At 47.9% G+C, this 28,000-nt stretch overlaps 2 protein-coding genes across 6 annotated transcripts in view; one reads left to right on the forward strand and one right to left on the reverse strand.

The window, feature by feature from the left end:
- Positions 1–1,531: 1,531 nt before the first annotated feature.
- ALG3 (ALG3 alpha-1,3- mannosyltransferase) lies at positions 1,532–10,877 on the forward strand. 2 transcript variants are annotated; one of them, XM_081862666.1, is made up of 9 exons: positions 1,532–1,760; positions 2,978–3,077; positions 3,227–3,374; positions 4,316–4,476; positions 4,888–5,008; positions 6,434–6,639; positions 7,338–7,414; positions 8,244–8,386; positions 10,435–10,608. In XM_081862666.1, exons 1-9 carry the CDS (start codon positions 1,562–1,564, stop codon positions 10,456–10,458), a joined length of 1,179 nt encoding a protein of 392 aa, XP_081718792.1. In that variant the 5' UTR covers positions 1,532–1,561; the 3' UTR covers positions 10,459–10,608. The 2 variants fall into 2 exon arrangements, with proteins under 2 accessions (XP_081718792.1, XP_081718791.1); XM_081862665.1 differs by having other exon boundaries at positions 1,535–1,760; positions 7,338–7,413; positions 8,241–8,386; positions 10,435–10,877.
- A 628-nt stretch (positions 10,878–11,505) lies between these two features.
- The window catches only part of VWA5B2 (von Willebrand factor A domain containing 5B2), a 132,866-nt gene continuing 116,371 nt past the window's right edge, over positions 11,506–28,000 (reverse strand). For all 4 annotated transcript variants that reach the window (XM_081862132.1, XM_081862133.1, XM_081862130.1 and 1 more), the window contains exons 13-23: positions 27,093–27,278; positions 26,490–26,688; positions 22,369–22,664; positions 20,725–20,950; positions 18,936–19,283; positions 18,560–18,697; positions 17,754–17,873; positions 15,197–15,268; positions 13,930–13,999; positions 12,743–12,854; positions 11,506–12,234 (exon numbers count right to left, since the gene is read on the reverse strand). In XM_081862132.1, coding sequence (XP_081718258.1) covers positions 11,575–12,234; positions 12,743–12,854; positions 13,930–13,999; positions 15,197–15,268; positions 17,754–17,873; positions 18,560–18,697; positions 18,936–19,283; positions 20,725–20,950; positions 22,369–22,664; positions 26,490–26,688; positions 27,093–27,278 — 2,427 coding nt within the window. In that variant the 3' untranslated portion in view covers positions 11,506–11,574. The remainder of the gene's footprint in view (positions 12,235–12,742; positions 12,855–13,929; positions 14,000–15,196; positions 15,269–17,753; positions 17,874–18,559; positions 18,698–18,935; positions 19,284–20,724; positions 20,951–22,368; positions 22,665–26,489; positions 26,689–27,092; positions 27,279–28,000) is intronic.

Raw genomic sequence — 28,000 nt, forward strand, 5'->3', positions numbered from 1 at the left:
TAGGACTAGAATCTCGGATCAGCAAACTTTTTCAACAGGGGGCCGGTCCACTGGCCCTCAGACCTTGTGGGGGGCCGGACTATTTTTTTTTGGGGGGGGGGAATCAACAAATTCCTATGCCCCACAAATAACGCAGAGATGCATTTTAAATAAAAGCACATTCTACTCATGTAAAAACACCAGGCAGGCCCCACAAATAACCCAGAGACGCTTTTTAAATAAAAGGACACATTCTACTCATGTAAAAACACGCTGATTCCTGGACCGTCCATGGACCGAATTGAGAAGGTGATTGGGCTGCATCCAGCCCCTGGGTCTTAGTTTGCCTCCCCATGGACTAGATACAGTCCCTTCCAACTCTGATTATATGATATAAATTTGCACAATAAGGCCCCTTCTAGGTGTCCCTTTTTGTAGTGTGTTCACAATGACTTGTTCCTCATAATGATATTGGGGTGGTTATACACATCATTGGTTATGTGGTACATATTGGGGTGGTTATATGCTATCAGTACTCCTTGCACCTGCAAACTTTTGGGGGAGGACGTACTGTTTTGTTTCCATGGTCTGTAACACTATGCTGAGTTCTTGTCAACTTTCTATGCCACAAATGTTATGGGGGTCTTTTTTTTGTGTCCTGCTTTTGTTGCACTATGGTGCAAGAGTGCCTCTCCAGATAGCAATAACATGATCCACTTTGTGGGAGCAGCACGGAACAACTCATAACATGTGAATGGCCCAGAATAAATGCATTACTAACACACTATTATTGCATCAAGAACATGTTGCAGAATACAACCTAACAGGATGGCCCCTCTGGCATTTGTCACACATACACATGAATTTGTAGATCTGTGCTTTGAACCCAGAGCTTAAAATACATGACCTTTCACACACATGCGTTTGGAGAGGATCCCTAACTTAGCAGAGAGAGAGAGAAGTGGAAATATAGGACAAACTCTGCCTTGCATTGAATCCAACTGAAATACTGGCGGATCCTGCATTATACCAGAACGGATGGCAACCCTATTCCGTTTTCGCCCTGCATGATGCTTGAATATTTTGTTTCCCCCTAAAAAGCACATCTTGCATTTTCTGGGCATGAGAAAGCAAGAAGATCCCTGCTGGATCCGACAAAGTGTCCACGGGAGGGTTGCACTACTTAGGAGGATCCTTTCCAGCTCTGCAGTTCTGAGATTCTATGAAGTGCCAGCTTAGGGCGGCTCACCAAAACTTTAAAATAAAATAAAAACCCTCTTGGCAATCACAGCACCCAAAAAATAAAAATAAATGCAATGGGAAAGCAAAACGGAGACAGCAAAAACTTAGAAGCCTCCCAGGGCTTCGTGGCGTGAGGCTGCTGATGCTCCGCCGCCACCGGGAATGAGGAGGAAGAGAGCGAAGAGGAGGGAACCTTCCGAGCGCCGGAACTGCCTGCTCCGGGCGGCGGCGGCGGCGGCGGCGGGGCGCGTTTCGCGGTGGCACCACCTGCCCGGGCCGCCAGCAGCCGTAGCAGCAGCAGCAGGGAGCGTGGCCGGAGCTGGGCGGGCGGCGGGGCAGGATGGCTCCGGGTCCCGCTCCGAGGAGGAAGGGGGCCGCGGGGCCTGCGGGCGGGCTGCCCTCCGTCCGCCAGAGCCTGCGCCGGGCCTGGCAAGACAAGCACCTGGTGCTCTTCGAGCCCCACTACACCCCGCTGGTGGCCGCCTGCCTCTGCCTGGCCGAAGTGGGGGTCAACCAGTGGGTCATACACAGGGTGGCATGTGAGTGGGGGTCCGGGACGGGGCCTGGGTGGGGGGGTCAGGAGAGTGGCATTGGGGGTGTGGATAAGGGGCAAGGCTTAGGTGGGGTTAGGACCCTCTCCGGGAGGGAGGGAGGGAGGAATATAGCTCGCGCCTGCAGCTCTTCTGATAATAATAATAACAACAACAATAATAACAACAATAATAATTTATTTATACCACGCCCATCTGGCTGGGTTTCCCCAGCCAGTCTGGGCGGCTTCCAACAAAAATTTAAAATACATTAAAATGTCACATATTAAAAACTTCCCTGAAGTTGCCTTCTAAATGTCAGGTAGTTGTTTATCTCTTTGACATCTGATGGGAGGGCTAGCGTGCTGGGCAGAGGGAACCCTGTGGGATTGGGTTAAGGAGGCAACAGCAGCCCTGCTGGCTGGGCCAAGCAAAAGGTCTCCCTGCAGTGGCCAAGCAGGTGGGAAGACCATGGGAAGGACGTGAGCATAGGAGCCAGCTCCTAGGGGTTGAGGTCCATTTGCCCCCCCCCCCGCCCAAATATTACCATTCAAGTGGTGTGTGTGTGCCACGCTGTGTGATTGATTATGCAGGGTAAGGCTTGCCTGCCCCCGCATATGTTATTCAAGTTGGCACCGTTGTGTGAGGGCAACAACATGTCCCTCACTTGTGTCCCAAAACCCCTACCTTCCACTGGTAGTCAGAGTCAGGTCTCCATAGATGCTGGAGGCAGTATGCAGTGCAGGCATCAGGAGCAGCAGCCCTTGCTGGCTTCATCGCCCACAGATTTGTCTGCCCCCTTTTCAAAACTGCCCCAATTGGCAGCTGTTGCTACGTCTTGTGGCAGTGAATTCCGTAGTTGAACGATGCACAGTGGGGCGTCATTAACCGGACTACATGAAAGGTTCCATACAATGTGTAGTCTGGGGTAGTTTTGACGAAGGGCTGGGGCTTCATTTGAGCCAGGGTGTAGTGTCAGAACTGTTTTTGATTCTTGTTCTCCTGGCTGCTAGAGCCCAGCCTAAATAAAAATCTGTCCCAGCCCTTCAAAAACAGGTCATGACTAAATGCCTTACACAGAGGAACAGCCACCAGGCATGGCTTTGCATGTGTTCTTGTAGACTCGGATAATTTTAGAGCCCTTCTTTTAGATCCAGGCCGTTTTCAGCAGCGGAACTGAGCTCCTGTTCGTATTTGATGGTACAGCTTCTGTGCTTTCCCCAAAGATACAGAGATCGACTGGAAAGCCTATATGGATGAAGTGGAGGGTGTTGTCAATGGGACTCTGGATTACACCCAGCTAAAGGGGGACACCGGCCCTCTTGTGTGAGTAACACTGAGCTTGCAATTATAATGAGGGTTTCAGAAGTGGTAGGGTGGGTACATCTCTTAAAAATGGCGTCTGGGCGGCAATAGGGCAGTTTCTCTTGCCTTCCTCTGTAGTTGATCTATTTACCCACTCACTCTCTCTACAGATATCCTGCTGGCTTTGTTTACATCTTCCTGGGCCTGTATTATGCAACTGGCCATGGCACCAACATCCGCCTGGCCCAATATCTTTTTGCTGCCCTTTACCTTGCCACACTGCTGCTCGTTTTCCGCATCTACAGCCGAACGAGTAAGGTCAGTAGCTCCATCAGCACCTCAAGGAGCACTAAAGACTGTTCTTTTTCCTATCACACAATAGATATGGGCCCTCATCCAAATACAGTGCTCCTGTGCAATACATGTGGGACCTGAAAATTAAAGGCCAGGAGGAGGACAGCAAGGTTTGGGTGGGTGCAGGTTAAGGTGGAATTCTATGGAGTTGCACTGCTGAACTCTTTATATAGACTGAGACTTCCATGTTCATGATACTGTACACAGCATTGTAAAAAAATGCAACCTCATATTCCAGTTCTACCACTGAGATCTTCTGTAGGAGCACCACTGGTTTTCCCCCAGGTCGGTGAGGCTCATTTGATTTCAACACAAAGCCAAGCTTTTAGTGTTATTAGCCAAGCCCTGTGAAATGCTCTTCCAAAATATATTCAGCTGGCTTCCAAATCTGTATTAACCTTTAAATGATTGCTGAAAACTTTATTTGCTGCCAGGCTTATACAAACAATTAAGACAAACTTTAGTTCGTGTTTTTTTTAATAATAAAAAATTACGTGGTCTTTATTTTGCATGTATTCTTGTTGTAAACTGCTTTGATTTTTTAAAATGATGCTCATGACGTTCATATAAAACGTGTTCATATGCTGTGAATTAGAGGACACAGCTACAAGTTTTCGGTTTGGCGGTTCTCCCTCTCTTGCACAAGGAGGAAGAGGATCCTGGGAACCTGACCTTACAATTTGAAAAAAAAAGCAACTGAGCATGCAGTTGTAGGGAAAAACTTAGGCACTTTCTGCTGAATGCTTGTCTGTTATTATTATTACAACTATTATTTCACCTTCCACACATTTCTCAAGGCGATGCACAAAATACAATAAAAACAGTTAAAAACAATACAGAAAGTCATTTGAAGCCGCCCCAATGGCAATTGGGCTTGATTTTCCTCGTTGACACCTCTGCTGCAGGTCCCGCCCTATGTTTTCTTCTTCATGTGCTGTGCCTCCTATCGCATCCACTCCATCTTTGTCCTGCGCCTCTTCAATGACCCGGTGGCCATGGCGATCCTTTTCCTGGCTGTCAACCTCTTCCTGGAGGAGCAGTGGTCCTGGGGCTGCTTCTGCTTCAGGTGAGAGCCCCTTTGGAGCCAATCCATCCAATGGGAGGGTATTTTAAACAAATGAGTGGTTCTTGCAGAAGCACAAATAACGTGCACACCTGATTTTTCTGCTTGCAAAGTGGGAACTTTCAGAGCCAGCTCATTGCTTCCTGTGGTCCATCTAAAACAGCCTTTGCCAGCCTGAGCCCCTCCAGATGTTTTGGACTACAACTCCCATCAGCCATCTTGCTGTAGTCCTGACTGTTCAGTGTAAACTGTAAACCTTGTGGGCAAGCAGGACAGACTCTTGCTCTCTGTGAAAGTCTGCTGCTACTGTAGTTCTTAGTCAATGTCAGATGGCAAAAGCAAGGTGCATGGGGACTGGAATGGGCCTTGTATTAACCGCAGGGATCAGTGGCACCTTTTATCTCTCTCCTCCAGCCTGGCAGTGTCTGTGAAGATGAATATCCTGCTCTTTGCACCGGGTCTCCTCTTCCTCCTCCTGCAGCGCTTTGGGCTGCTAGGAGCCATTCCCAAGCTCGCTATCTGTGCGGCCCTGCAGGTAAGGAATGGGAAGATTTGCCATGTCCAGATTCAACCCCTGGTATCTCCAGCCAAAAGGAATGGTAGGCCTAGGAAAGGCCACACGGCATGTCAGAACAGACAACACTTAGTCTACAGTGCCTGGTATTCCCAGGGGGTCTCCCATCCAAACAGTAACGAGGCCTGACCCTGCTTAGCTTTTAGGAGATCAGGCATGTTGAGGGTGGTATGACCATAGGCCAATACTTGTCTGATTCAGTTACTACCTAGTAACAGCAGAGCCAAGTCAAGGTGAAACACTTTGAAAATATGCACAGCTGTGATCCTGTCCGTTGGATCATCAGGTTTTAGTTTTTAAAAAGTTTCCAGCTCTCGTTGTTTCTGCAAATATGCAGGCAGAAACAAAGAATGTATGGATGAGGCTTCCAGTGATCATGGTGAGACTCCTGTCCAAATATATATATTTCCATATCACCCTGCTCCATCTCTAGCATTTTCTGGCCCATCCTCTCCTTGTCCTTGTATTTGTGAATTTGTTTTGTGTGGTTGCACATCATTCCATGAGTTCAGTGCATGTGAGCGGTTACACAATACTCGGTGCATAACGCTCAATTGCACAAAGCAAATAGTGGGTGTTTCCCCTGGTGTTTTATTTCTTAAATGGAAGGGAGAAATACAATTTATGAAGGATGCAGACAAGTAAGTTTCCCCTCAAGCAAACATTAGAGAAGGCAGTTAATGTTGGCCAAGCTCGCAGATAGCTTTTTTGGCAAGGGAAACCTCATCGCTAGGTGCACATGAGGTTCAATTACTGTCCAGCAGCCATTAAGAGGAGGCTGCCCAAAATAAATGCAGCAGGTCTTTTGGAACTGATGCCGGGAAAGAAGCTGAACTGCAGCAAGAGGACCCCATAGATAAAGGAAGAAGGGAAGCAGAAATGGGGGGGATGGGCCAAGCAGTATTTTCACACCTGCATGACTTCCTCACAGCTACATTGCATCATGAGTTTTGTAGGTTTAAAGCAGCAGAAGTAACTAGTAGCTTGTGTACCTGATGCTCCAGCATTTTGCTAAAAATAATAAAGCACTTCCTGGATGAATGTGCAGCAGAGCCTATGATGTAACACGACATGTCTCTAATTTTGGAACACAGAGTTGTATTAGCAGAACCCGAACCTGATTTCTGGCTTAGGTGGTAATATCAATCAGCAGTGACACGGGCTCATCTGCTGCAGCTGCAACCAAACATGTCTTTCCCGTTTTACTTCACCCCCTCAGGCGCACACCTTCATTGTCTTCCAAGAGAGACAGATACCTACAAGTGAAGCTGGCAGCCTGAAGAATTGCAGTGAACTTAGCTTCCATAATTTGCTGCTCTTGGAATGTCAAAAAGTTGCATTCATGTTCTTTGTGGGAGAATTTTAAGGCACAGTTGTTTCTTGCAGGTTGTTTTGGGGTTGCCCTTCCTGGTGGTGAACCCTGTTGGGTACATGTCCCGTTCCTTTGATCTGGGCCGACAGTTCCTCTTCAAGTGGACAGTAAACTGGCGATTCTTGCCAGAAGAGGTTTTCCAGCACCGGACATTCCACCTGGCATTGCTGGCCGCCCATTTAGCTGCCCTGGGGCTCTTTGCACTGAAGAGGTGGCACAGGTGAGAAGTTGGCATTATCACTGTGCTCAGGGGGCAAGTACGTGTGAAACTCAAATCTGGGAGAATCAGGCTCACAATTTATGGGCTCTCAGAGAGAAAGAGATTTTGTTGTTGTTATAGCTTGTCAAGGAGCGAGCTTCTAATTCTCCAGCACTGGCCTGATACAAAGCAAGAGAGAAAATGGGACTTTGGGGGCACATACACAACCCACACTAAATCAGCCTTTGCAGGATTCTGCTTCAGTTCAGTGCAAGGGTGCAGAAACCACTTGCACTGAAAGTCAGTATCATGTGGTGCACAGAATGTGAAAGCTGGGGCAAGTTCTGGGTTCAAATCCCTACTCACCCATTGAAGCTTAGTCTTAAGAACAGCCCCACCTGATCTCAGCAGAGGTCCACATGTCCTAGGATCCTGTTTCCAACGGGGTGAGCAGATGCTTGCAGGCATCTTATATATAGGGTGTGGAAAGCAGCAGCTGTTGTCTGTTTTTTGCCCCGGCACCTAGTTTTAAGAGAGAAACTGCCTAATTGGAGATCTGCTCTGTCACTCTCAGCCTAACCTGTCTCATGGATTAAGAAGAGATTATGCTAAACTGCCCTGAATAAGAGTTTACACTTCCAGCAGGAAGGGTTCCACTTTCTTATGGATTACAACATATGCTTCTCTCCTCTAACCCCCACCCTGCCCCCAAACTGCAGGTGTGATGAAAGCATCGTGTCACTGCTGAAGGATCCAGCTGAGAGGAAGAACCCTCCGCAGCCCCTCTCAGCCAATCATATCCTTTTGCCAGAGTGGTGGGGATGGTTTGCCACATGGTAGATGGTTTGTGTGATGGTACAAGAACGGCCCTTTTCTGTGGTGGGCCCCCACTTGTGGAATGCTCTCCCTGGCGAAGCTTGCTTGGCACCGAAGTTACTTATCTTTAGGCCCCAGGTAAAAACTTCCCTCTTCTCCTAGGCCTTTGGATAATTAAACAATTAACTGCAGGGTGGTGGTGGTATAGTTTTCATTATGGTATGTATGTTTGTGTTTTTAATATTGTAAATTGCTCCATGATCCTCCAATGGAGGGGGGTATAAAAGTTTAATGAATAGTAATTTATAAAAGGGTGGGACGCGGGTGGCGCTGTGGTCTAAACCACTGAGCCTAGGGCTTGCTGATCGGAAGGTCAGCGGTTCGAATCCCTGCGATGGGGTGAGCTCCCATTTTTCAGTCCCAGCTCCTGCCAACCTAGCAGTTCAAAAACACATCAAAGTGTAAGTAGATAAATGGGTATCGCTCCAGCGGGAAGGTAAACGGCATTTCTGTGTGCTGTTCTGGTTTTGCCAGAAGCAGCTTAGTCATGCTGGCCACATGACCCGGAAAAACTGTCCACGGACAAACGTCAGCTCCCTCGGCCAGTAAAGCAAGATGAGCGCCGCAACCCCAGAGTTGTTTGGAACTGGACTTAACTGTCAGGGGTCCTTTACCTTTACCTTTAATTTATAAAAGGGCATGGAAAGAGGCGAGCTTCCACATTCTTGATGCTCCTCCATTCCAGAGCTGCAGTGGATTTCAACTTTCAACTTTGCGCATTGCAACCTTCCCTTAACCAAAGGCCACAGGTAGTCTTTGCTCTCTTCACTTCCAACTTCATCGGCGTTTGCTTCAGCCGCTCCTTGCACTACCAGTTCTACGTCTGGTATTTCCACACTCTGCCCTACTTGCTCTGGTGCACACCTCCCAAGAAGCTTGCTCATCTGCTAAAGTGCGTACTGGCAGGGGGCGGGGAAGGGAGACGAGTCAAGGGGACGCAGGGTCATGTCACCCATGTGCCTATTTTCTCTGTGCAGTCAGATCCATGTAATGTGTAGGAACTGCATTGCAGTTTTACAGAATTTACAGCATACATGCCTGTGATTCCAGCACGTGCTCACTTGGTCATGATTACAGAACTTTGGGTTGCACCCAGAACTCACATTTCACTCGGGGGTGGGGGACATTTGAATGCAACCATTTATTTATTGGGGTATTTGTAGGGTCACCTTTTCTCCCCCAAAGCAGTTAGATGACGAATCTTTGAAACAAAGGCCATATCTGCACCATACATTTGAAGCACTCTTGTACCACTTCAAATGTATGTTGTGGATGTGGCTGAAGTCAGGATCACAAAGAGAACATCAAAACCAGTAAGGGGGCGGGGCTAGTGGGAGTTAAGCAATGTGCTGTAAAATTTCATTTCAAATAATTTGCACATGTTAGACACACACACAAAAATCTGGATGAAGAGAGAAGATGTCACGGGTTTCTGGAATAAAGACATTTTAAAAAATAGCTCAGCTTGCTGCAGAATTTTGATGGATTAGGGGTGAAGCAGGGAGTTCAGCTTTCCACCTCCACTTATGAAAACCTTGATGCAGGTGCCACTGTAACATAATTCATGTAGGATTCTAATCAAAACGTTTTATAAAAAGGCCTGTATATTTAGGGGAGGTTCAGAACTCTTTATTGGCACATCTGTTTGGTTTAAGAATTTATAAACAGTTTCCTAATCAATATTTTCCAAAGCAGAATGCAGAATATGTACACAAATCCGAAAAACAAACTTTGAAATCATTGAATTATCCAAAGTCGGTATGCGTTATAAAATGGCCAAGTCACACTTCAGAGAAGGCTGTCTTAAAAAGAAAGTTTTCAATAGCTACCTATATTTCAGTTTGATGCCGGTTCCAGAAGGCTGGAGCTGCAGCATTAAAGGCCTGGTATATTTAATGATATCAGGTGTACTTCTGGGGCATACAGAACTCTTAATGATGCCCTGTAAGAATAATGCAATTGCCAGAGAGGAGCATGTTTCTCAAATGTCCTAGCCCTAACTTGTATCACTTTAAATGCTAGAAGCGAAACTTTTAACTGAGCCACATAACATATTGGCAGCCAAGTGCAGTTTCTTAGCAGAGGTGTTATATACTGTTGGTGGGATGCCCCAGCCAACAGCCTAGCTGCATTATTGTAACCTAGCTGCAGTTTCTGGATTGCTCAAGAGAAGCCTCACATAGAGTGCACCACAGTAATCCCGTCTTGAGAGTTCCTGATGCCTGGATCACAATAGTCATAGCTGTCTCGCCAGATGAAGCTGATAAAAGGTGCTGTTAGTCACTGAGGTTACCTGGGACTCCAGTGGCATACATGGATCTAGGAGTACCTTTGCTGAAGCAGAACTGAGGGCAGGGTGGGGGGTGGCAAAGAAGCAAGTGCTAAGTTCAAGATCCTGGTTCTGGTGTAGAAAGCCTTTACATCGTGGTACCAGGATACCTGAAAGATCATCTCATTTCTTACATACACAATTGATCACTGTGCTCTGCAGATGAGGGCCTCCCACAAATAGCCTCTTATCGGGTCTGTTATGCACAATAGCTGAATTGGGCTTTTAGCATTGTGGCACCTACCCTTTGGAATGCCTTCCCCTTGAATATTGGGTAACATCTCTGTTGTTGTTTTTATGGCGCCTACTGAAGACCTTCCTCTTTCAACGAGCCTTTTAAGTTGAGCTCTTTCCGAGTCTGCATCTGTGCTGGAATAGTTTTAAATATGTTTTGTATTGTTTTATCTCGTTCGCTGCCCTGGGCTCCTTTGGGAGGAAAGACGGGATAGAAACGTAATAAACAAACAAACAAACAAACAAACAAACAAACAAACAAACAAACAGTTTTTAAGAGTAAAAGTGAGGGAAGGAGAAAAACCCACTCCTCCTGCTATGACAGCCTTATGTGACTTCTTGAACAATGTCCTATTTGTTTTTTCCTCTCCCTTCAGGGTGCTCATTCTAGGTTTGATTGAGCTTTCTTGGAACACGTACCCGTCAACAGTTTACAGCTCCGCCGCCCTCCATGTTTGCCATGCCATCATCCTTCTGCAGCTGTGGTGTGGGACAGAGCCCTCCATGACCCCCCAGGAAGTAAAGAAACAGCCTTTGAAAAAGGCCGAGTGAAAACTGCACAAGAGGAGCTTCCCACAGTGAGAGCATGAACAAGATGGTCCAGGCATGGATGTTGCTCTGGGTCAGATGCTGATGGACCACTTCCATTCCCTCCGGGGAGGACCTCTTGCTCAAGTGTAGGCACTGCCTCCTAGCCCAGAGGGGTGGTGGTGTGTGGATGGGAAAGAGTACAATCTGCATACCTGCTGGTGGTAATGTGGAACAGCTTAAATAAAATTAGCCAGGGCTTGGCGTGAGGCCTCTTGCCTCTGTATTTTGACTTTTGTCTCGTGGCTGCACTTCATTTGCTTTTAAAGCAAGCTTCTTGGCCTTTTAAATGTGGATAACACTTGAGAACAGGTGGACTTAAGGTTGTATCCAACACCGTCTCATTAGTGCAAGGACTTCCGCTTGCACAATGGAACTGCCCCTCCCTCTGCTCCCCCCATGCACCCACTAAAGCTGTTCTGTAGATTTTCCCCAACTTTCCTGAGCAAATTAGCAGGCAAGGGGTGGGCAGAGACAGGAGAGGGAGGGGAAGTTTGGTTCTGCAAGTGGAAATCTGCGCACCAGTGGGATGACTTCCTCGGATACAACCCTAGAGTGTTGCTTTTTACTGGGAATAAGCTAATTTTCTGCTGTGGTGGAAGGAGAGCCTTTCCCACTCATTTCAGGAGTCAAGGCTGTGCAAAACAGGCTTGCAATACACTCCCTGTGGGGGACATCTCTCTTCCCTTTTTTGGACATAACGGTAATCAGGCCAACCCAATAGATGAGGGTAATCAAGAGACCAGCCCTGGCTCTCTATAGCAACTCAAGTGTCAGTAATTGTGGAGGTATCTGGAAAAAGCATTGCTGGTGTGGACACAGAGTCACCCAAAGACCTGGGCAATGAAAGAACACGCTGCTGCTCTAGACTCTTATCGCGTCTTTTTATTGGCACCCGCAACCAACAGCCTCGTCTGCTCACTACTCCTTCACACGTTGTTTGGGTTGTAACACAGCATGTTCAGCTTGATGTTCTCATCCCAGTGGCGGAGCAGCAGGAAGAGTTGACGTGCTGCCCCTTTGAGAGCGGCGACATCCACACCTTCTGGCAGCTGCTGTGCCCGCAGCCAGGAATCAGCCTTGGCTGCCAGCAACTCCCACTCCACAAAGAACCCGGCACAGCGGTGCTCCAGCCAGGCCAAAGCCACAGCTGTGGCCCAGCTCATGCTCTCCAGGTCCCCTTCCTCTGCATCTGGGCACATCTCCTGCAGGCTGATGCTCACTTCAGAGGCATCCGGCGAATGGTCGCAGGCGTCGGTCTCAGAGCCACGCCCGCTGTCTGCCTGTGCCCACACGGCAGCACTCAGCACATCTGAGCAGGTGCTGTGTGAGTGTGGCGATCCTGGCTCCACCACTCCCTCCTTGCTCATTCCAACTACTTCACTGCCATCCGGGGAAGGCTGGTTTGCTGTTAGCCTTGGGCTGGCCTTGGCTATGAGTGCCCAAGGGGAGGTGCTGGAGGCAGGGCTGAGGCTGGCACGGTGGGAGGCATAGGGAGAGGCCCGGCGCAAGCGGTCCAGTGGGATCTGAACGACCTCCGAGAAACACTCGGTCAGCTGGAACATGCCGGGGGCCTGCTGCAGCCGCACCTGTTACAAGGGAGAAGTTGGGTGTGCATTTAAGCCAACCTTCTGAGTCCCTTAACAGTTCAGTGGGAAGTGCTTCTGTGCAAGTTCAAAGCTGTTTTGCAACTCCCCTTGATTTGAGAAGGCTTGTGCAGCAGAGATTTTTATGGGTTGTGCCAGGGCTAGGGAACCTTTAGCCCTCCAGATACTGCTGGACTACAACTCCCATCATCCCTGATCATACACACTGCTGGCTGAGGGCGATGGGAATTGTAGTTGGGAACTATATACTCTTCTGGTTCATTCAGAACAGTCTTATTTGTTCTATAATAGCAATGATTTTATCTGTTATATAATTGCATATTAAACTGTTGAAACCTGCCCTGGGGCCTTATAGTGAAGGGCGGGGAAGAAACCTTATAAATATAATTAAAAGTCCAGCAGAAATCACATAAGATGGGCAACCAATGTGGGATAAAATGATGCTGCAGTGATCTAGGCAGTGGAAATGGAGAGGGGAAGAGAGGCTTACCAGTGGGAGATAGTCCTGAATGGCACTGTCACAAGAGGAGAGTTCGCTTTCAGGGGTCAGACACTGGGGACGCAGTGCCAGGCCCTGACCCCGTCGCCGGCTGATGCTGAATCTGCAGAGACCAAAGTCACCCAGGTGAAATGTCATGTGATGTCACCAGTTTGTTCGATCAGGCTAGGGGCTCTTATAGTGCAGCCTTCTGTTTCTTACAGTGGCCAAGCAAAGCTGGATGGGCCAAGCAAAGCATGAAAACAACCCTGTTCCCCAGCATCTGGTATACTGCCTCCATTCATAGGGGTAGTTCTCAATGGCTCTTAACCCTGATAAGACTGGATCCTGCATGCACTGAGAAAGATGGACTGCAGGCCAGCTTCCTCTAGCCCATGTCAGGTTAACTGAAGCAGAGTACAAAACTCTCCTTTTAGGTGGGGCCTTCTACCCTCCTGCTTGGGGCTCTATATATAATGGAGGTGCTCAAGCATGTTTATATTAGCAGGTACAGGGTGGGTTGGAGGGTGTGGTTTTCCTCTCTAGGAAGGATTATCTCACACAAGTGCTTGCAGGCTTTAACAGGCTTCAAAATGTGTTGTAAAATCCCAAATGCTGGGTGGAAGACAACAACATTACTCATAGAAAACAGAGCTTCAGCATCTCCGTTGCTCCACAGAGATCTAGTAGTGGAAGCAACTGTGTCTTCTGTCCTGATCCTTCCCTGCTCTTTCCACCTTAACGAAGACCACAAAATGCTCTGGACTGGGTCTTTCTCAGTTACGTATTTTGTACAGCACCTAGTATGTAGATGGTGCTAATATTTTAATAATAATAATAATAATAATAATAATTTATTATTTGTACCCCGCCCATCTGGCTGGGTTTCCCCAGCCACTCTGGGCGGCTTCCAACAGAGATAAAAAATACACTAAAATGTCACATATTAAAAACTTCCCTGAACAGGGCTGCCTTCAGATGTCTTTTAGACGATAAGGGAGAGTTTCCAGAGCTAACTCAGCTGGGAACTTGTAGAGAATACCTGCAGTGAGTTTTCTGTTGATCCTAAAAAAGATGATAAACTCTTAAGGATTTTGATTGGTGTTGCATGACATTGCGAACACTCTCAGAATAGCTGGTCAAAAGAACGACCTTCCTGCAAAGTAGCCTATTGCATCTCTCAGGCTTGGAAGACTCACCTGGACCCCACAAAGTTCTCCATTGATTTCTGGGAGCCCACAGAGACAGGAGAGGAACTGGAATCGACACCTAGACCAGAAAGGAAGCAACTGGTTAGGAGCTGCAAAATAGCAAACAGCGATGGAGACCAGTGGTGCCCATGGGGACTGGTGGGGGTGGAAGGCACGGGGACTGAGAGAATGTGGAGCCAGGGCCAATGCCAGGCAAAGCCAGCCGATTCTAGGTTTGTCCAAATCCTCCTCTGAGTTTCATAAAGGCAACACTAACTCGAAGGAGGAAGTTGACAGCCAGTGCTCTAGACTGTAAGTCAGAAGTCAGGCAGGTGGGGACTGGTTGAGGGCAGGCTGAGGTTGGCAGTGCCCCAATTGTTCTAACAGACTAGCCTTCACTGATTGAGACCACACAGCTTTACTTCCACAGGGCTGGCTATGGTAGCTACAGATTTATTGGCAGGGCTGCATCTTAATGCCATTTGCTTAGGATCTCCCAGTTGATGCTACAGTGCCCTGCACAGCAAAGCTCTTTATTCTCTCCATTTAACAAAAGCAAAATAAGTTACAGAAGGAAAGCAAAAGTACACAGAGCACAAAACCCAACTTTTAGTGCTGTGGAACTTGATTTTGCCAATGTGGTGCAGTGGTTAGAATGTTGGACTAGGACTTGGGAGATCAGGGTTCAAGTCCTCAGCCACGAAGCCCGCGGAGTGACCTTGGGCCAGTCACTTTCTCTCAGCCTAACCTACCCCACAGGATTGCTGTGAGGCTGAAATAGGGAATGGAAAAACTCTGTGTGCTGCCTAGAGCTCCTAGAAGGGAAGGTGGGAGATAAATGTTATAAATAAATAGGGGTTGAGTTTGTGGGCTCTTGAAGATGATGTATTGATCAAGCGTTCATCCTTTCTCTCCTGGAGATTAAATTATATCTGGTTTTTCTGATTTCTAAGCATAACAGTTATATGACAAGGAGTACTTGTCTTGTATTTGTCCTGAGTTGCTTGTGAAGCATTTATATATCTTCCTGTTAGGCCTTAGTTCATCCCACACTTTTCAATGCATTTCTCCACTTTCCAAACTGCATAAAAACTTGCTTTTTAAAAAGTGGATTTGTTGCACTAGGGTGACAGAGCCCTTTAATCCACTTTAATTGCACAAACCTAAGTTTGTGGTGTGTGCTTGATAGATTTAGGCACCCTAAATCTATTAAAGCACCTGGCTTAATGCAGCCTCTCCAGATCCTTCACACCCGCCAAACTGCTGTAAGACTTACCATCATGACAGTTCTGCTTTTCTTGGTTGACAGAAGTGACACTAACAGGAAAAGAAGGAATCTCTTCTCGTTCTAGGAAGTAAAGAAAATTCCTGACATCAGACTAACAACTGAAAGAACCTGTAGAGAACTGGAGGGAAGTCGGGGGGCATTCAATCTATTATTTTGTTAGCTGGCTATTTTATCCATTTATATACTGCTTCATTGTAATATAACCTCTACGCGGTTTACAAGAAGCAACAACAGTATCTAACTAGTTAATGGAAGCTGTACAAGATCAAAACAGACTCCCACAGAATATAAGGACAGAAAAAAACTGCTGCAAATCAGAAGCTGAAATTGGGTTGCTCAAAGCTCATGCTGATCCAAAAGAGCAGGGATGGGGAACTTCCGATTAACAAGGCCCACCAGACCTCCCCATGTGGCCCAAAAGAATATTTTGGCTAAACCATGCCCACCGGTGCGGAACTTTGCAAATCCTGGGAATCAGCTGCAAAAGCAGGTTACCTGATGTCACTGGTGCCATTATACCTAAGAGGAAGATTTCTGGTCTTTTGTTAAACATTATCTTGAACAATTTTTAAAATTCATTATATATGAGGGTCCCAAAAGTTTTTTATTTTCTTGCAACTCCACCACTTGTCAAACTTGGCCCACAGCGGGTAGGGGAAGTAAGAATCTGGACCATCAGCCATATTCCATTTCCCACCCCTGCAAAAGAGAGTTCTGTGATCAGTCAATAGTGGCAGGGTGGGACTAATACTGCTATATCAAGAAGTGTGTTAAAAGGACCTGTCCACAGGAAGACAGGAGGCTGCATTATGCTGAGTCAGATTGTTCCTCCACCTAACTCAGTACCATCTAGACCAGGGGTTCCCAAACTTGGGTCTCCAGCTGTTGTTGGACTACAACTCCCATCATCCCTAGTTGGCAGGACCAGTGGTCAGGGATGTTGAGAGTGGCAGTGGATCTCCAGGGTTTCAGGCAGGGGAATCATCAGTCTTCCAATGCCCTAACTAGAAATGCCAGGACTGAACCTGGGACCTTCTTCATAGAAATCAGAGGGGCCACCACTGAGCTATGGCCCTTCCCCAGCTCTGATGCATCCAAATGATCAGGCACTGCTCATGATTCATCTTCAAAAGGGAGCGACATGCTATGTTGGATTGCTGCAGAGAAGGGAGATGTCAAAGGGCTGACCCTACCCTATAGAACACATTTTTAACAGGGAGGCTGTACAGCTCTCACTAATCTTTCACAACAAAATCACCCAAGCGCTCTCATTGTTAGCAGGTCAGTTTCCTAACGTTCAAACCGCTATCTGCCGTTGCTGGGAAGCAGAGCTATTTTTGCTTTTCTTTTTAAAGGCATATTCACCTCTCCTGCATCACATATAGCTTGGGTTCATCTAGCATTTTTTCCCCCTATGGTGATGCAAATTACACTGGTTCCACTGCTACAACTGATCACTCAATTGGTGTTAAAAGCCTTCTAAAAAGACCTAGGCCCCAAATATTGAAAAGGCCTCCTCCTCCCCTAAAGACCTTCTCAACTCTTAAGGATGGCAGCAGGGGGCCTCTTGGTAGCTTCTCCACTGTCACAAATTGGGGGGGTGGAGATGGCCGCCCAGGAGACGGCATTCTCTGTGGCCACCTCTAAATCATGGAACTCCCTCCCCACGGAGGTACGTTGGTACCTTTGCTAAAAAAGCTTTTGCTGAATGCTGAAGACGTACCTCTTTACCCTGGGCCTTTGACACAGGAAAAGTATAGCGTTATGAGTTTGGGGTGTTAAGTGGTATGTCAGACCCCACTAACCCCTGGATCCAGCAAGTGTTAAAATCTAATCAAGTCTTCTAATTCCTGAAATAGCCAGGTTAGCCTCCTGGTGAGGCATAAGGAGAACAAAGGAAGGGCCTCTGTGGGAGATGGAAAATGGGTGCAGCCTCTCCCTCAACTTGTGGATAGGTAGAAAGACAGAGCTGGAATTTAGAGTTTAAAAAGTTGCAGTGATATGGACAGATGTAAAGCAGCAAGCTGGGAGAAGAGAGAGAAGCAGAGGAATGTTGAATGTCTGTTTGAATCCAGGGCTGTGGCTGCGGGAGAAGAAAGACCCTTTTGGGGTGCTAATGCTGTGAATTCCATCATAGGCTCAGGTTGTATATATGTGTAAATAAACCATATATCCTAAAGACACCACAGTCTCTGCTGTGCTTCATTCCCAAAGGAAACACAAACCTTGGGTAAGCACCTGGAACCCCTGAAATCTTGCACTGCTCGGAGATTGGAGTGCAAAATATTTTTAAGGCCCTATTCTTTTGGTTTAATTTGTTTTAAACTGATTTTAATGTTGTATCTTTAAATTGCTGTAACCTGACCCAGGATCTTGTAGTGGAGGGAGGATAAGAAATTGAATAATAGTACTACTACTAATAATAATAGCAATCAATTCCTCGATTTGTATTTGTTTCTCTGCTTCTTCCCCATCTACTGCCTCCCGGGGGTCCTTGTGTCATGTAGATAAAGGGCTCCTTAGACAGGTGAAGCGACACTAGTACCTGCAGAAACAGGAGCATCATCCAGGTCCTCTGAGTCCTGCCTCCGCCCCAGACCTGCTGAGCAACTGTGTTGACGTCGGCTGCCAGAATAGGATCCTTGCTGGTGGCTGAAGAGGCCCACTGGAAGAAAGCATATTTCATCAGCATATTTAGAGATAGTTGCGGGGCCAGCATTGTGCATATTCAGTTGCAGAACAATCTCGTTTTCTCTGCATGGATTTTATTGAGCTAATAATAAATACAGCCTGCATTCTGCAGACAGACATATTCCTGGCTGCCACTGGAAAATATCCCCTCACTCAGCGGCTAGTTTAAGTTGACGCAGTAATCTGCAGCAGGAAAACATGCTACCCTAGATACCTGATGAAACCTGGAATGTACCAAAATTGTATAGTGGAAATGTCTGTAAATATTTGGGCTGCTCTCAGCAGTTTGCCAACAAAAGAAGCTGGTGAAAGCAGCCAGTTTTGTTCTGCAATCCTGCAGTGGAATCTAATTGCTGCTCACTATCATTCGTTCTCAATCCTGATATATTTAAACAGGCAGGTTGGACGCTGTAAGCAGCTGGACTCCTGTCTCTTCCAAGGGAAAACAAATGAAGACAGGCTGCTCCAGATTTTGAGCACTTCAGGAAGGAACAGTGGAAGAACATGATTGTGCAATCTGTTGGACAACTGAATTTTTTAAAAAACTTTCTAGCTCTCATGATAGAATTTATTCTCAAAACTAGATCCCTGGTGAATCCTGGGGATTCAAATTCTGACCTAAGAAGCCGAGCTCTGCACATGCACTCCAAGCAGCCCTACCTGTGCTTCGAACCTCAAGGGCAGAGGGCAAGATCTCCTGGGTGGACGCATCAACAGGCACCACAGAGGTATATATTGAAGGTGTGTTGCAAGCTTTGCTGGACTGGACAGCCTTAATGCGGAATCTTCGTGAGAAACCTTTGGAGGGGCAGAATCACAGTGCTGGTTACAGTTAAGAGGGAAGGTGGATTTGAGATACAGGGTAGGCAAAGTTATGTACGCTTGTCTTTAAGCAAGTCCATATTCTTTGCGGCTTCAGAAATGAGCTTTGCAACAAGACCCAAGCCCACATTTAATAATCCGATTAATACTCATCATCTGTTTAAGTAGTCAAATTTGAGGCAGAATGGGCAAGTGAAGGGAAGGGCAGGCTTACCATGTTCAATCTCAGCTTCCCTTTGAGACACATTCTCATTATCCCGGATGACGGAGCCAGCAGTCAAGTGGTGAAGCAGTTTGTCCCAGCCCTTACTCTGCTGCTGCCACTGAGAAGGCTCCTCCTTGGCCTGGCTGTCTTTGGCAAGAAGCAGGGAATCCAGGGCAGCTGTCACTTCCCAAGAGACCGGTTTCCCTGCACTGAGTCCATGGATCACAACTTGGCACTGGAGAGGCGGCCAGGCACTGTTGTCACACTCTCCTCGCTCAGTTGCTGGTGATGGGCTGAAAAGGTATGGGGGTTCCAATAGCGTGTCCCAGTCTAGGTGGGCTGGTGACAGTAGGTTGCCTAGGAGAGAGCAAGGCATGGGAATGGACACACGAGGCTCATCAGGTTTTGCAACAGGATAGAGTCTCCCGCAGGCAGACATCTCTGGAAGCTCACAAACACCCAGTTAGGAGTGTACACATCCCCAAGTTTGGCACTCAGAGACTTTCACTTGCCCTGCTGCTTTCCCCCTGGGGAAACCCAATCTTCACTGATGAATTGGAGCAGATGATGTCAATCGGGTTTTCTCCAGATTGACGTTTGCTCTGATTTGGCACTGAAGATTGGGTTTCTGGGGGAAAGCGATGGGGCAAAGGTAAAACTGCTCAGACAAGTGGAAAACAACCTCAATCCCTGTTTTCTAGGCATGGGACAAGTGTGGAAGAGCCTTTAGATACCACAACAGCTGGTATGACAGGAACCTTTGCAAGTGAAGGATCCAAGAGGACTGCAAGTACCTTCAATGGTTATTTACAGCAGGGATGGGGCCCTTCAGATGTTGCTGGACACCAACTCCCATCAGCCCCAACCAGCATAGCCAAAGGCCGGGGGTGATGGGAGCTGAAGTCCAAGAGCATCCAGAGGATTGCAGGGTCCCTATCCATGGATTATAGCAAGGCAGTTGCTTGCAGACTGAGCATGAGGCATTTGCAACCATATGGGACTCTGCTTCAATGATGGGAAGGTTTTAGTAGCTAATCTCTGGTCCCAAAGTCAGCAGGAAAGGTGCATTTCCCCCTGCCAACAGAAATGGCACCTGAGCCTGCCAGGATTAGTCTGGCACCTACTGGCTCCAAATCCTGCAAAGTACTCTCCCCAGACTTGGAAGGTTTACAATCTGACCATAATCCCCTTCCTGATAGACGAGGCCTGCAGTCTTCGCTCTTCTGGATAGCCATCTGCACTCTACACAATGCTGGCCAACTCCGTTCCTAGTCACAAAAACCTTGACATTCAGTTTGTTCTGAGACAGGCTTTGGGCTTGCCCTGTCCCAGGTAACTCCCCAGTCAAAGGTGGGTATGGAGGGAAAAAATTGAGCAACATCGTTCACCACAAAAACAAACAAACCGCTCTACAGATGGACGAGAGCTTCTTCTAAGTCCTGCCAAGTCTTCGAGCAGGGAGGGGATGATACAGATATATCAAGACGGGTTTCAGGCAGAGGGCATCCCCAGCTCTACCTGGTGATGTTATGGGGTTGAACCTGGGACCTTCTGTCACTGAGCTACAGCGCAGAACTGGAGTGGGGGATAAACTAACAGGGATGTTATTTGCACAAGACTTAAGTGGGAAGAATAACAGACACCAATATGCCACCCCCTGCAGATGGAGGAGGACCCTCTATAGATGGCCCACATGCAAGTCTCAGCCACTCTTGCTTTCTCTCATCTTGCGTGGGGCTTCTTGCCCCCTCTGCTCTCCCAACAGGAGACTTCCACGTTCTTCTTCCCCACCACTCACTGGAATCAGCAATGCTTCTGTGCATCTTCTGCAACTCCGGCCCAATCTCATCCAGTTTCCCTTCCAGGGAACGGTTCCGCTTCTGGGACACCTTCTCTAGGGCTCGGCGCAGCCGATGGGCATCCAGCTCACCATGTGGGGAGGAGAAGCTACGTCCAGACAGAGCAGCTCGGGCCAAGGCCTTCTTCCTTCGCACCAGCTCCTCGGAGCTCAGGGCCGCAGACACCTTAAGAGAAAGGGAGGGCGAGAAGGTCAATACTGGGGAAACTCTAAGGAAGCATGTCAAAGATCACTGTAAGAAAGCAAATGCCCTTCCCTTGTGCAGATCTAATGCCGGGCCTATTGCATCTCTACACCTGAGGAATAGTCTTCCGTTCTCTCCCTCTCACACACAAAGCTCTTCCAAACAACCAGTTTATGGAACATTCACCCTCGTTTTCCTGCAGGGCAGTTTGAAAACATGGGCTATTGAATAAGCATTCATTCTGATTTGTCTGCAGGCAGGTGAGACAACATTGCATCAAGGAAGTGTTACTCCAGCCTTTCAATTTCACGTTGCCATTACTTTCCTTATCACAAAAAGTCTGTGTGCGTTTTAGCGGGGGGGGGGGGGAGGGAGGAGTGGGTTTGTTGCACAAGAGCTCCCAATCAATTATAATTGCACAACTGGAATGTGCCAATATATGGTTGAATCCCACCTAAAAATAGCAACAGTCCGGAAGGACCCATAATTATGAAGGACTTTTCAAATTACTCCAAAGGATACTCCGAAAGGCTGAGACCTTGGTTCTGGGGTTTTATCATGGGAGGCCTAAGTTGTCCAGTGCAGATTCGACACTTACATTACAAAGCCAACTGAATTTACGTAAGAACATAAGAAGAACCTGCTGGATGAGGCCAAAGGCCCATTGAGTCCAGCATCCTGTTCTTGCAGTGGCCAACCAGATGCCCTTAGGAATCCCACAAGGAGAAGCGAACTCTCCCCTCTCTGTGGTTTCCAGAAACTGGTATTCAGAAGAATGGCTTCCTCTGAATGTGTCAAAAAGACTCATGTCTGAAAATATTTGTGAATTTCTTTTGTGTTAAAAGGCTGCAGAACAGCCTTTAAACTAACCCCTGGGGGAAAGGAACTGGGAGGGTATCTGGGTCAGGACGACTCATTGTTTCAGTTGACTGGGAGCCTTTCTAAAGAGGTGGCAAAAATGCTATAAATAATAGAGGACGAGGGTGAAAATATTTCTGACCATCCAGCTGGGAATACCTCCACCTAAAAATAGGAAGAATTTACATTTCCAATAGAAGATTTGATCCTAGAAAAAAAGACCCAAAGTAGTATAAAGAGCCAGTGTGGTGTAGTGGTTAAGAGCGGTAGTCTCGTAATCTGGTGAACCGGGTTCGATTCCCCGCTCCTCCACATGCAGCTGCTGGGTGACCTTGGGCCAGTCACACTTCTTGGAAGTCTCTCAGCCCCACTCACCTCACAGAGTGTTTGTTGTGGGGGAGGAAGGGAAAGGAGAATGTTAGCCGCTTTGAGACTCCTTAAAGGGAGTGAATCCAAACTCTTCTTCTTCTTCTTATAAAGCAGCAGGCATCTTTCAAAGTGTGCTGGGTGCCGTGGTGTGGAGGGGACCTGAAATGCCTCACCTTAGGAGCAGCACCAGACGGAGCCTGGGAGACGGGGGCAGACTTGGTGGAGGAATTGCACAGGGAGACACTCTTCTGGCCTTGCTGTGAGCTGCCTTCGAGAGCCTGGGCTAAGGACCCTCCCTCTGGAGGGACATCTCTGGAGCCCGTGGACTCGCTGCTGGTGGAACTGTGGGAGAGCAAGCCGTGGCTGTGGTCGGTGCTGACTGAGCAGTGAGTGAGCACATACTGTTCCTTGATGTAGGAGGGCTGGTAAATCCGCTTCCAGATGTCTCCTCCGGACACAGGATCCCCACCTGCCAGGGAGAAGAACGCAGAGGCACTGGCATGGAGAGCTCCATAATATACCGAGGCACAATTATTATTATTGTTGCTGATTACATTTGCATACTGCCCTTCATTCGCAGATCGCAGGGTGGTTCACACCATAAAATCACAATATAGAAACCACAAAGTACATAGTAAAAATGAGAACAAACTAATAACTCCCCTCTCCCACAACACAACAACAACAACAACAACAACAATAATAATAATAATTTATTTGTACCCGCCCATCTGGCTGGGTTTCCCCAGCCACTCTGGGCGGCTTCCAACAAAGATGAAAAATACACTAAAATGTCACATATTAAAAACTTCCCTGAACAGGGCTGCCTTCAGATGTCTTCTGAATGTCAGGTAGTTGTTTATCACTTTGACATCTGCTGGAAGGGCGTTCCACAGGGCGGGGGCCACTACCGAGAAGGCCCTCTGCCTGGTTCCTGTAACTTGGCCTCTCGCAGTGAGGGAACCGCCAGAAGGCCCTCGGAGCTGGACCTCAGTGTCCGGGCAGAACGATGGGGGAGGAGACGCTCCTTCAGATATACTGGACCGAGGCCGTTTAGGGCTTTAAAGGTCAGCACCAACACTTTGAATTGTGCTCGGAAACGTACTAGGAGCCAATGTAGGTCTTTCAAGACCGGTGTTATGTGGTCTCGGCGGCCGCTCCCAGTCACCAGTCTAGCTGCCGCGTTCTGGATTAGTTGTAGTTTCCGAGTCACCTTCAAAGGCAGCCCCACGTAGAGCGCATTGCAGTAGTCCAAGCAGGAGATAACCAGAGCATGCACCACTCTGGCAAGACAGTCTGCAGGCAGATAGAGTCTCAGCCTACGTACCAGATGGAGCTGGTAAACAGCTGCCCTGGATACAGATTTGACCTGTGCCTCCATGGACAGCTGTCAGTCCAAAATGACTCCCAGGCTGCGCACCTGGTCCTTCAGGGGCACAGTTACCCCATTCAGGACCAGGGAATCCTCCACACCTGCCCGCCTCCTGTCCCCCAAAAACAGTACTTCTGTCTTGTCAGGATTCAACCTCAATCTGTTAGCCGCCATCCATCCTCCAACCGCCTCCAGACACTCACACAGGACCTTCACTGGTTCTAATTTAAAAGAGAGGTAGAGCTGGGTATCATCCGCATACTGATGAACACCCAGCCCAAACCTCCTGATGATCTCTCCCAGTGGCTGCATGTAAATGTTGAAAAGCATGGGGGAGAGGACAGAACCCTGAGGCGCCCCAAAAGTGAGAGCCCAGGGGTCTGAACACTCATCCCCCACCACCACTTTCTGAACACGGCCCAGGAGGAAGGAGCGGAACCACTGTATGACAGTGCCCCCAGCTCCCAGCCGCTCAAGACGGTCCAGAAGGATGTTATGGTCGATGGTATCAAACGCTGCTGAGAGATCCAGCAGAACTAGGAAACAGCTCTCACCTTTGTCCCTAGCCTGCCGGAGATCATCAACCAGTGCGACCAAGGCAGTTTCAGTCCCATGATGAGCTCTGAATCCTGACTGGAAGGGATCCAAATGGTCCGCTTCTTCCAGGCGTGCCTGGAGTTGTTCAGCAACCACTCGCTCAATCACCTTGCCCAAGAATGGAAGATTTGAGACTGGGCGATAATTGGCCATCGTAGCCGCATCTAAAGATGGTTTTTTAAGAAGCGGTTTAATAACCGCCTCTTTCAGCGGGTCTGGGAAGGCTCCCTCATGGAGGGAAGCATTCACCACCCCACGAAGCCCATCGCCCAGTCCTTACAGGCTAGCTTTTATAAGCCAGGATGGGCAAGGATCAAGGAGACAGGTGGTTGGGTTCACTCATCCAAGCAGCCTGTCCACATCCTCAGAGGTAACAGATTGGAATTGATCCCACACAACTTGACTAGACAGGACTCTAGCACTCTCCCGCCCTGGCCCTGCTCCCACGGTGGAGTCTACTTCTTCCCGAATCTGAGCGATTTTATCTGCAAAAATCATAGCAGGAGATCATGTGGCCCATTCTGGGCCCCGATGTCGCAGGTGGTTCTGCTAAATTGTGAACCACCTGAAAAAGTCTCCTGCTGCTGTTTTCTGCAGATGCAATAGAGGCGGCGAAGAAAGTCTTCTTCGCTGTCGCTATCGCCACTTGGTAGGCTCGACGTTGAGCTCTAACCTGTGTCCGGTCTGATTCAGAATGAGTTTTCCGCCACCGGCGCTCTAGCCGTCTCAACGATTGTTTCATTGCCCTCAGATCCGTGGAAAACCACGGGGCTGTCCGGGCTCCATGCAATCGGAGAGGGTGCTTCGGAGCCAAACAGTCAAGAGCCCTGGTTAACTCCACATTCCAGCGGGCCACCAGGGAATCGGCTGAAAGGCCATCACCATGGGATAAAGCATCCCCTACCACTCTCTGGAAACCATTTGGATCCATTAAGTGGCGGGGGCGGACCATCCAAATCGGTCCCACCTCCCTGCAGAGGGGATGGGTCGCCGAGAAGTCCAGTTGCACCAGGAAGTGATCTGACCATTTAAATGGGCATCGAACTAGAATACAAAAAAGGGAGGTGTGAGGAGGTCAAGGAAATAAGCAAAGGAAAGAAAGTTATGTAAAGGTTGGATTTGTGTGTTTTTTTTGTTTTTTGTTTTTGTGCTTTGTTTGTTTAACTTTTTCTATTTTTCTTTCTGTAACCTTCAAAATTTTAATAAAATCTATTATAAAAAAAATAAATGAAAAGGAAAATTTTAGCCTGGCATCCACTGGAGATGCCAAAGAATGAACCTGGGACGTCCTACATGCAAAACAGTGCTGCGGCAAAGAGCTCTGGTCTCTCATCACTCCTCAACTGACCTCCACAATTCAAAAAGGAACAGTGGTCAGGGCCAGTCGGGTGGAAGGGAGTGAGTCCAACAGTAGGCAGAGACACAGCCAGGACAGGTGGAGCCAGCTCTATTTTATTTCCACTTTCACACCACTGTCTTCCCAGCTGAGTTCTACAAAGGTCAAACTGAGACTAAGGTGGAGGAAGCAGACACCCAGGGCCACCCTCTGGACTGGTTATGTGTAAAAAAAGTCAGTGGGCTTGGAGGAATCAAGACGCAGTTCACACCCACAGCACACATTTAAAGCACCTTCAAGTACATGGCTTCCATCACAGAATTCTGGGGATGTAGTTTAGCTTTGGGACGAGGGTGGCGCTGTGGGTAAAACGTCAGCGCCTAGGACTTGCCGATCGCATGGTCGGCGGTTCAAATCCCCGCGGCGGGGTGAGCTCCCATCGTTCGGTCCCAGCTCCTGCCCACCTAGCAGTTTGAAAGCACCCCTAAGTGCAAGTAGATAAATAGGTACCGCTTTATAGCAGGAAGGTAAACGGCGTTTCCGTGTGCGGCGCTGGTGCTGGCTCGCCAGCTGCAGCTTCGTCACACTGGCCACGTGACCCGGAAGTGTCTTTGGACGGCGCCGGCTCCCGGCCTCTTGAGCGAGATGAGCGCGCAACCCTAGAGTCAGACACGACTGGCCCGTACGGGCAGGGGTACCTTTACTAGTTTAGCCTCACAGAGCTATAGGTCTCAGCACCCTTAACTAATTACAGTTCCCAGGGATTCTTTGCAGGAAGCCATGCGCTTTAAATGTACGGTGTAGCTGTGACCTCAGGTTGTTGGGGCTGAAGTGTAGAGTGCCCTATTTCCCCCTGTGGACCAGACTGCAGAGAATGGGAGGAGGGGATCACTGCTTAGTGAGTCTGGAGCAAAGATTGTTGCTCCATTCCCAGACAGTCCTAGAGGAAAAAACTGAAAACAAACGCCATCCCACAAAGTTCTACTTACTTTTCATAGACTCCTCAGTGCCCCCAGCAGAAAACTCCAGAGATATCTCACGGGAAATTTCATGAAGGGCTCGGCAAATTTCTTGACTCTCCCCGGCTGGGTGTGGATGGGCTCCTTCCAAACCAGTTGCCTCCTCCTGGGACTGGAACACTGAACCTGCAGAGCCTCTAGATAGACTCCGGCACAACGGCTCTCTGCCCTGGGGAAATAAGGCAGCCAAACTTTAAGGCGAGTAGATGACTGAAGGCATATTTTAAAAGGCTCTGCTCTGAGGGGAACGAAGGAAACAAGGCAAAAAGGCACCTTCTCCAGGCAAGGCTTTATGCAAGTGGCTACTGGAGCCAGGCACAAAATAAACGCAGGCCTTGTTTCCCACAGCAGGGGGAGCCACACTTTTTCAGACAGGGCTGGGGAATGTTTTTCAGCCTGTGAGCCATATTCCCTCTGGAGGGCTGCCTGTTGGTGTTACTACATCACAGCCAGGCAAAAATTCTCTCAAGAGGGTATGCAGCAGGGCCTGGGGAGAGTCCCAAGTGCCAGAAAAAGGCCTGCCAGGCCATATTCCGCCCCCAAGCCCAAGTTTTAAGGGAATGGGTGCTCAACTGTTGCCTTCTTGTCCCGGAAACTGGCAATGTGGTAAAGAGTGCAGTAGCTGATGAGCCGGTCTCCTGGATACAGGGCTGCGATCTCATTGGGCGATAGCAGGGCCTCCATGGTGTCTGGCACATACCAGTCTATCGTGATGTCACTCACAGCCGGCTCAATTGCTTTTTTCAAAGACTTTATCAGCTGGGGGAAAAACCAGAGATATTCAGCAGCCCTTGTATGTCTAACAGCTAGTTGCCATATTCTAAGGACGGATGAGAAATTTGATCAAGTTTGTATTTAAAGCCCAATCTATCAAATTTGTACTTTCCAGAACAATACGCAAACTGAAACAGCCATCCTTTGACATGTGCACGTATCTGAACTTTGCAATGCAGTTCTTCCATCAACCAGTATTTACCAAACTGCAAATGTTAGGGGAAAGTGTGCATAAAAAGATGTTGTTGAATATAACGTACAATAATGTATTGTATGAGGAGAAATTACTTGCAGAAGTAAGTGCAGGAGTCAAGACTGCACATAAAAAAGGTGTTTATCAGGAGAAATTCACACAAAACAGGGATGAATTTTCAAGAGGGTTTTTTTTTTTAGAAATAATTTTTATTAGTTTACAAGAAAAACAGAAACACATACTAATTTCACATCCAATTTTTCACAAATTATTTCTTTTCTGGACTTCCTTCAGCTTTTCCGTAAATCATCCATAGTCATTATTTAAGTTACGCATTCCTTAGGTTTGTATTGTCATTATTTATACCTTTCTTTTTCTATTCCCTTTAAACAATACTTCTCAATTTTCACAGTGCTTCTTTAAATCCCTCTAGCGTTATGTGTCCCTCACTTATACTTTCCAGATATTCCACAAATTTCCCCCAGTCCTTGATGAACTTTTGGTCTTTTAAATA

Source organism: Podarcis erhardii (assembly GCF_964252035.2).
Source record: "Podarcis erhardii genome assembly, chromosome: 5".
NCBI lineage: Eukaryota > Metazoa > Chordata > Lepidosauria > Squamata > Lacertidae > Podarcis > Podarcis erhardii.

Bases quoted from the DNA above. Each gene is read 5' to 3' on its own strand.
- ALG3 (XM_081862665.1), top strand. From the start codon at position 1,562: ATGGCTCCGGGTCCCGCTCCGAGGAGGAAGGGGGCCGCGGGGCCTGCG. The intron at 4,477-4,887 runs GTGAGAGCCCCT...TCTCTCCTCCAG, and splicing joins TGGGGCTGCTTCTGCTTCAG to CCTGGCAGTGTCTGTGAAGA. The intron at 5,009-6,433 runs GTAAGGAATGGG...TGTTTCTTGCAG, and splicing joins CTATCTGTGCGGCCCTGCAG to GTTGTTTTGGGGTTGCCCTT.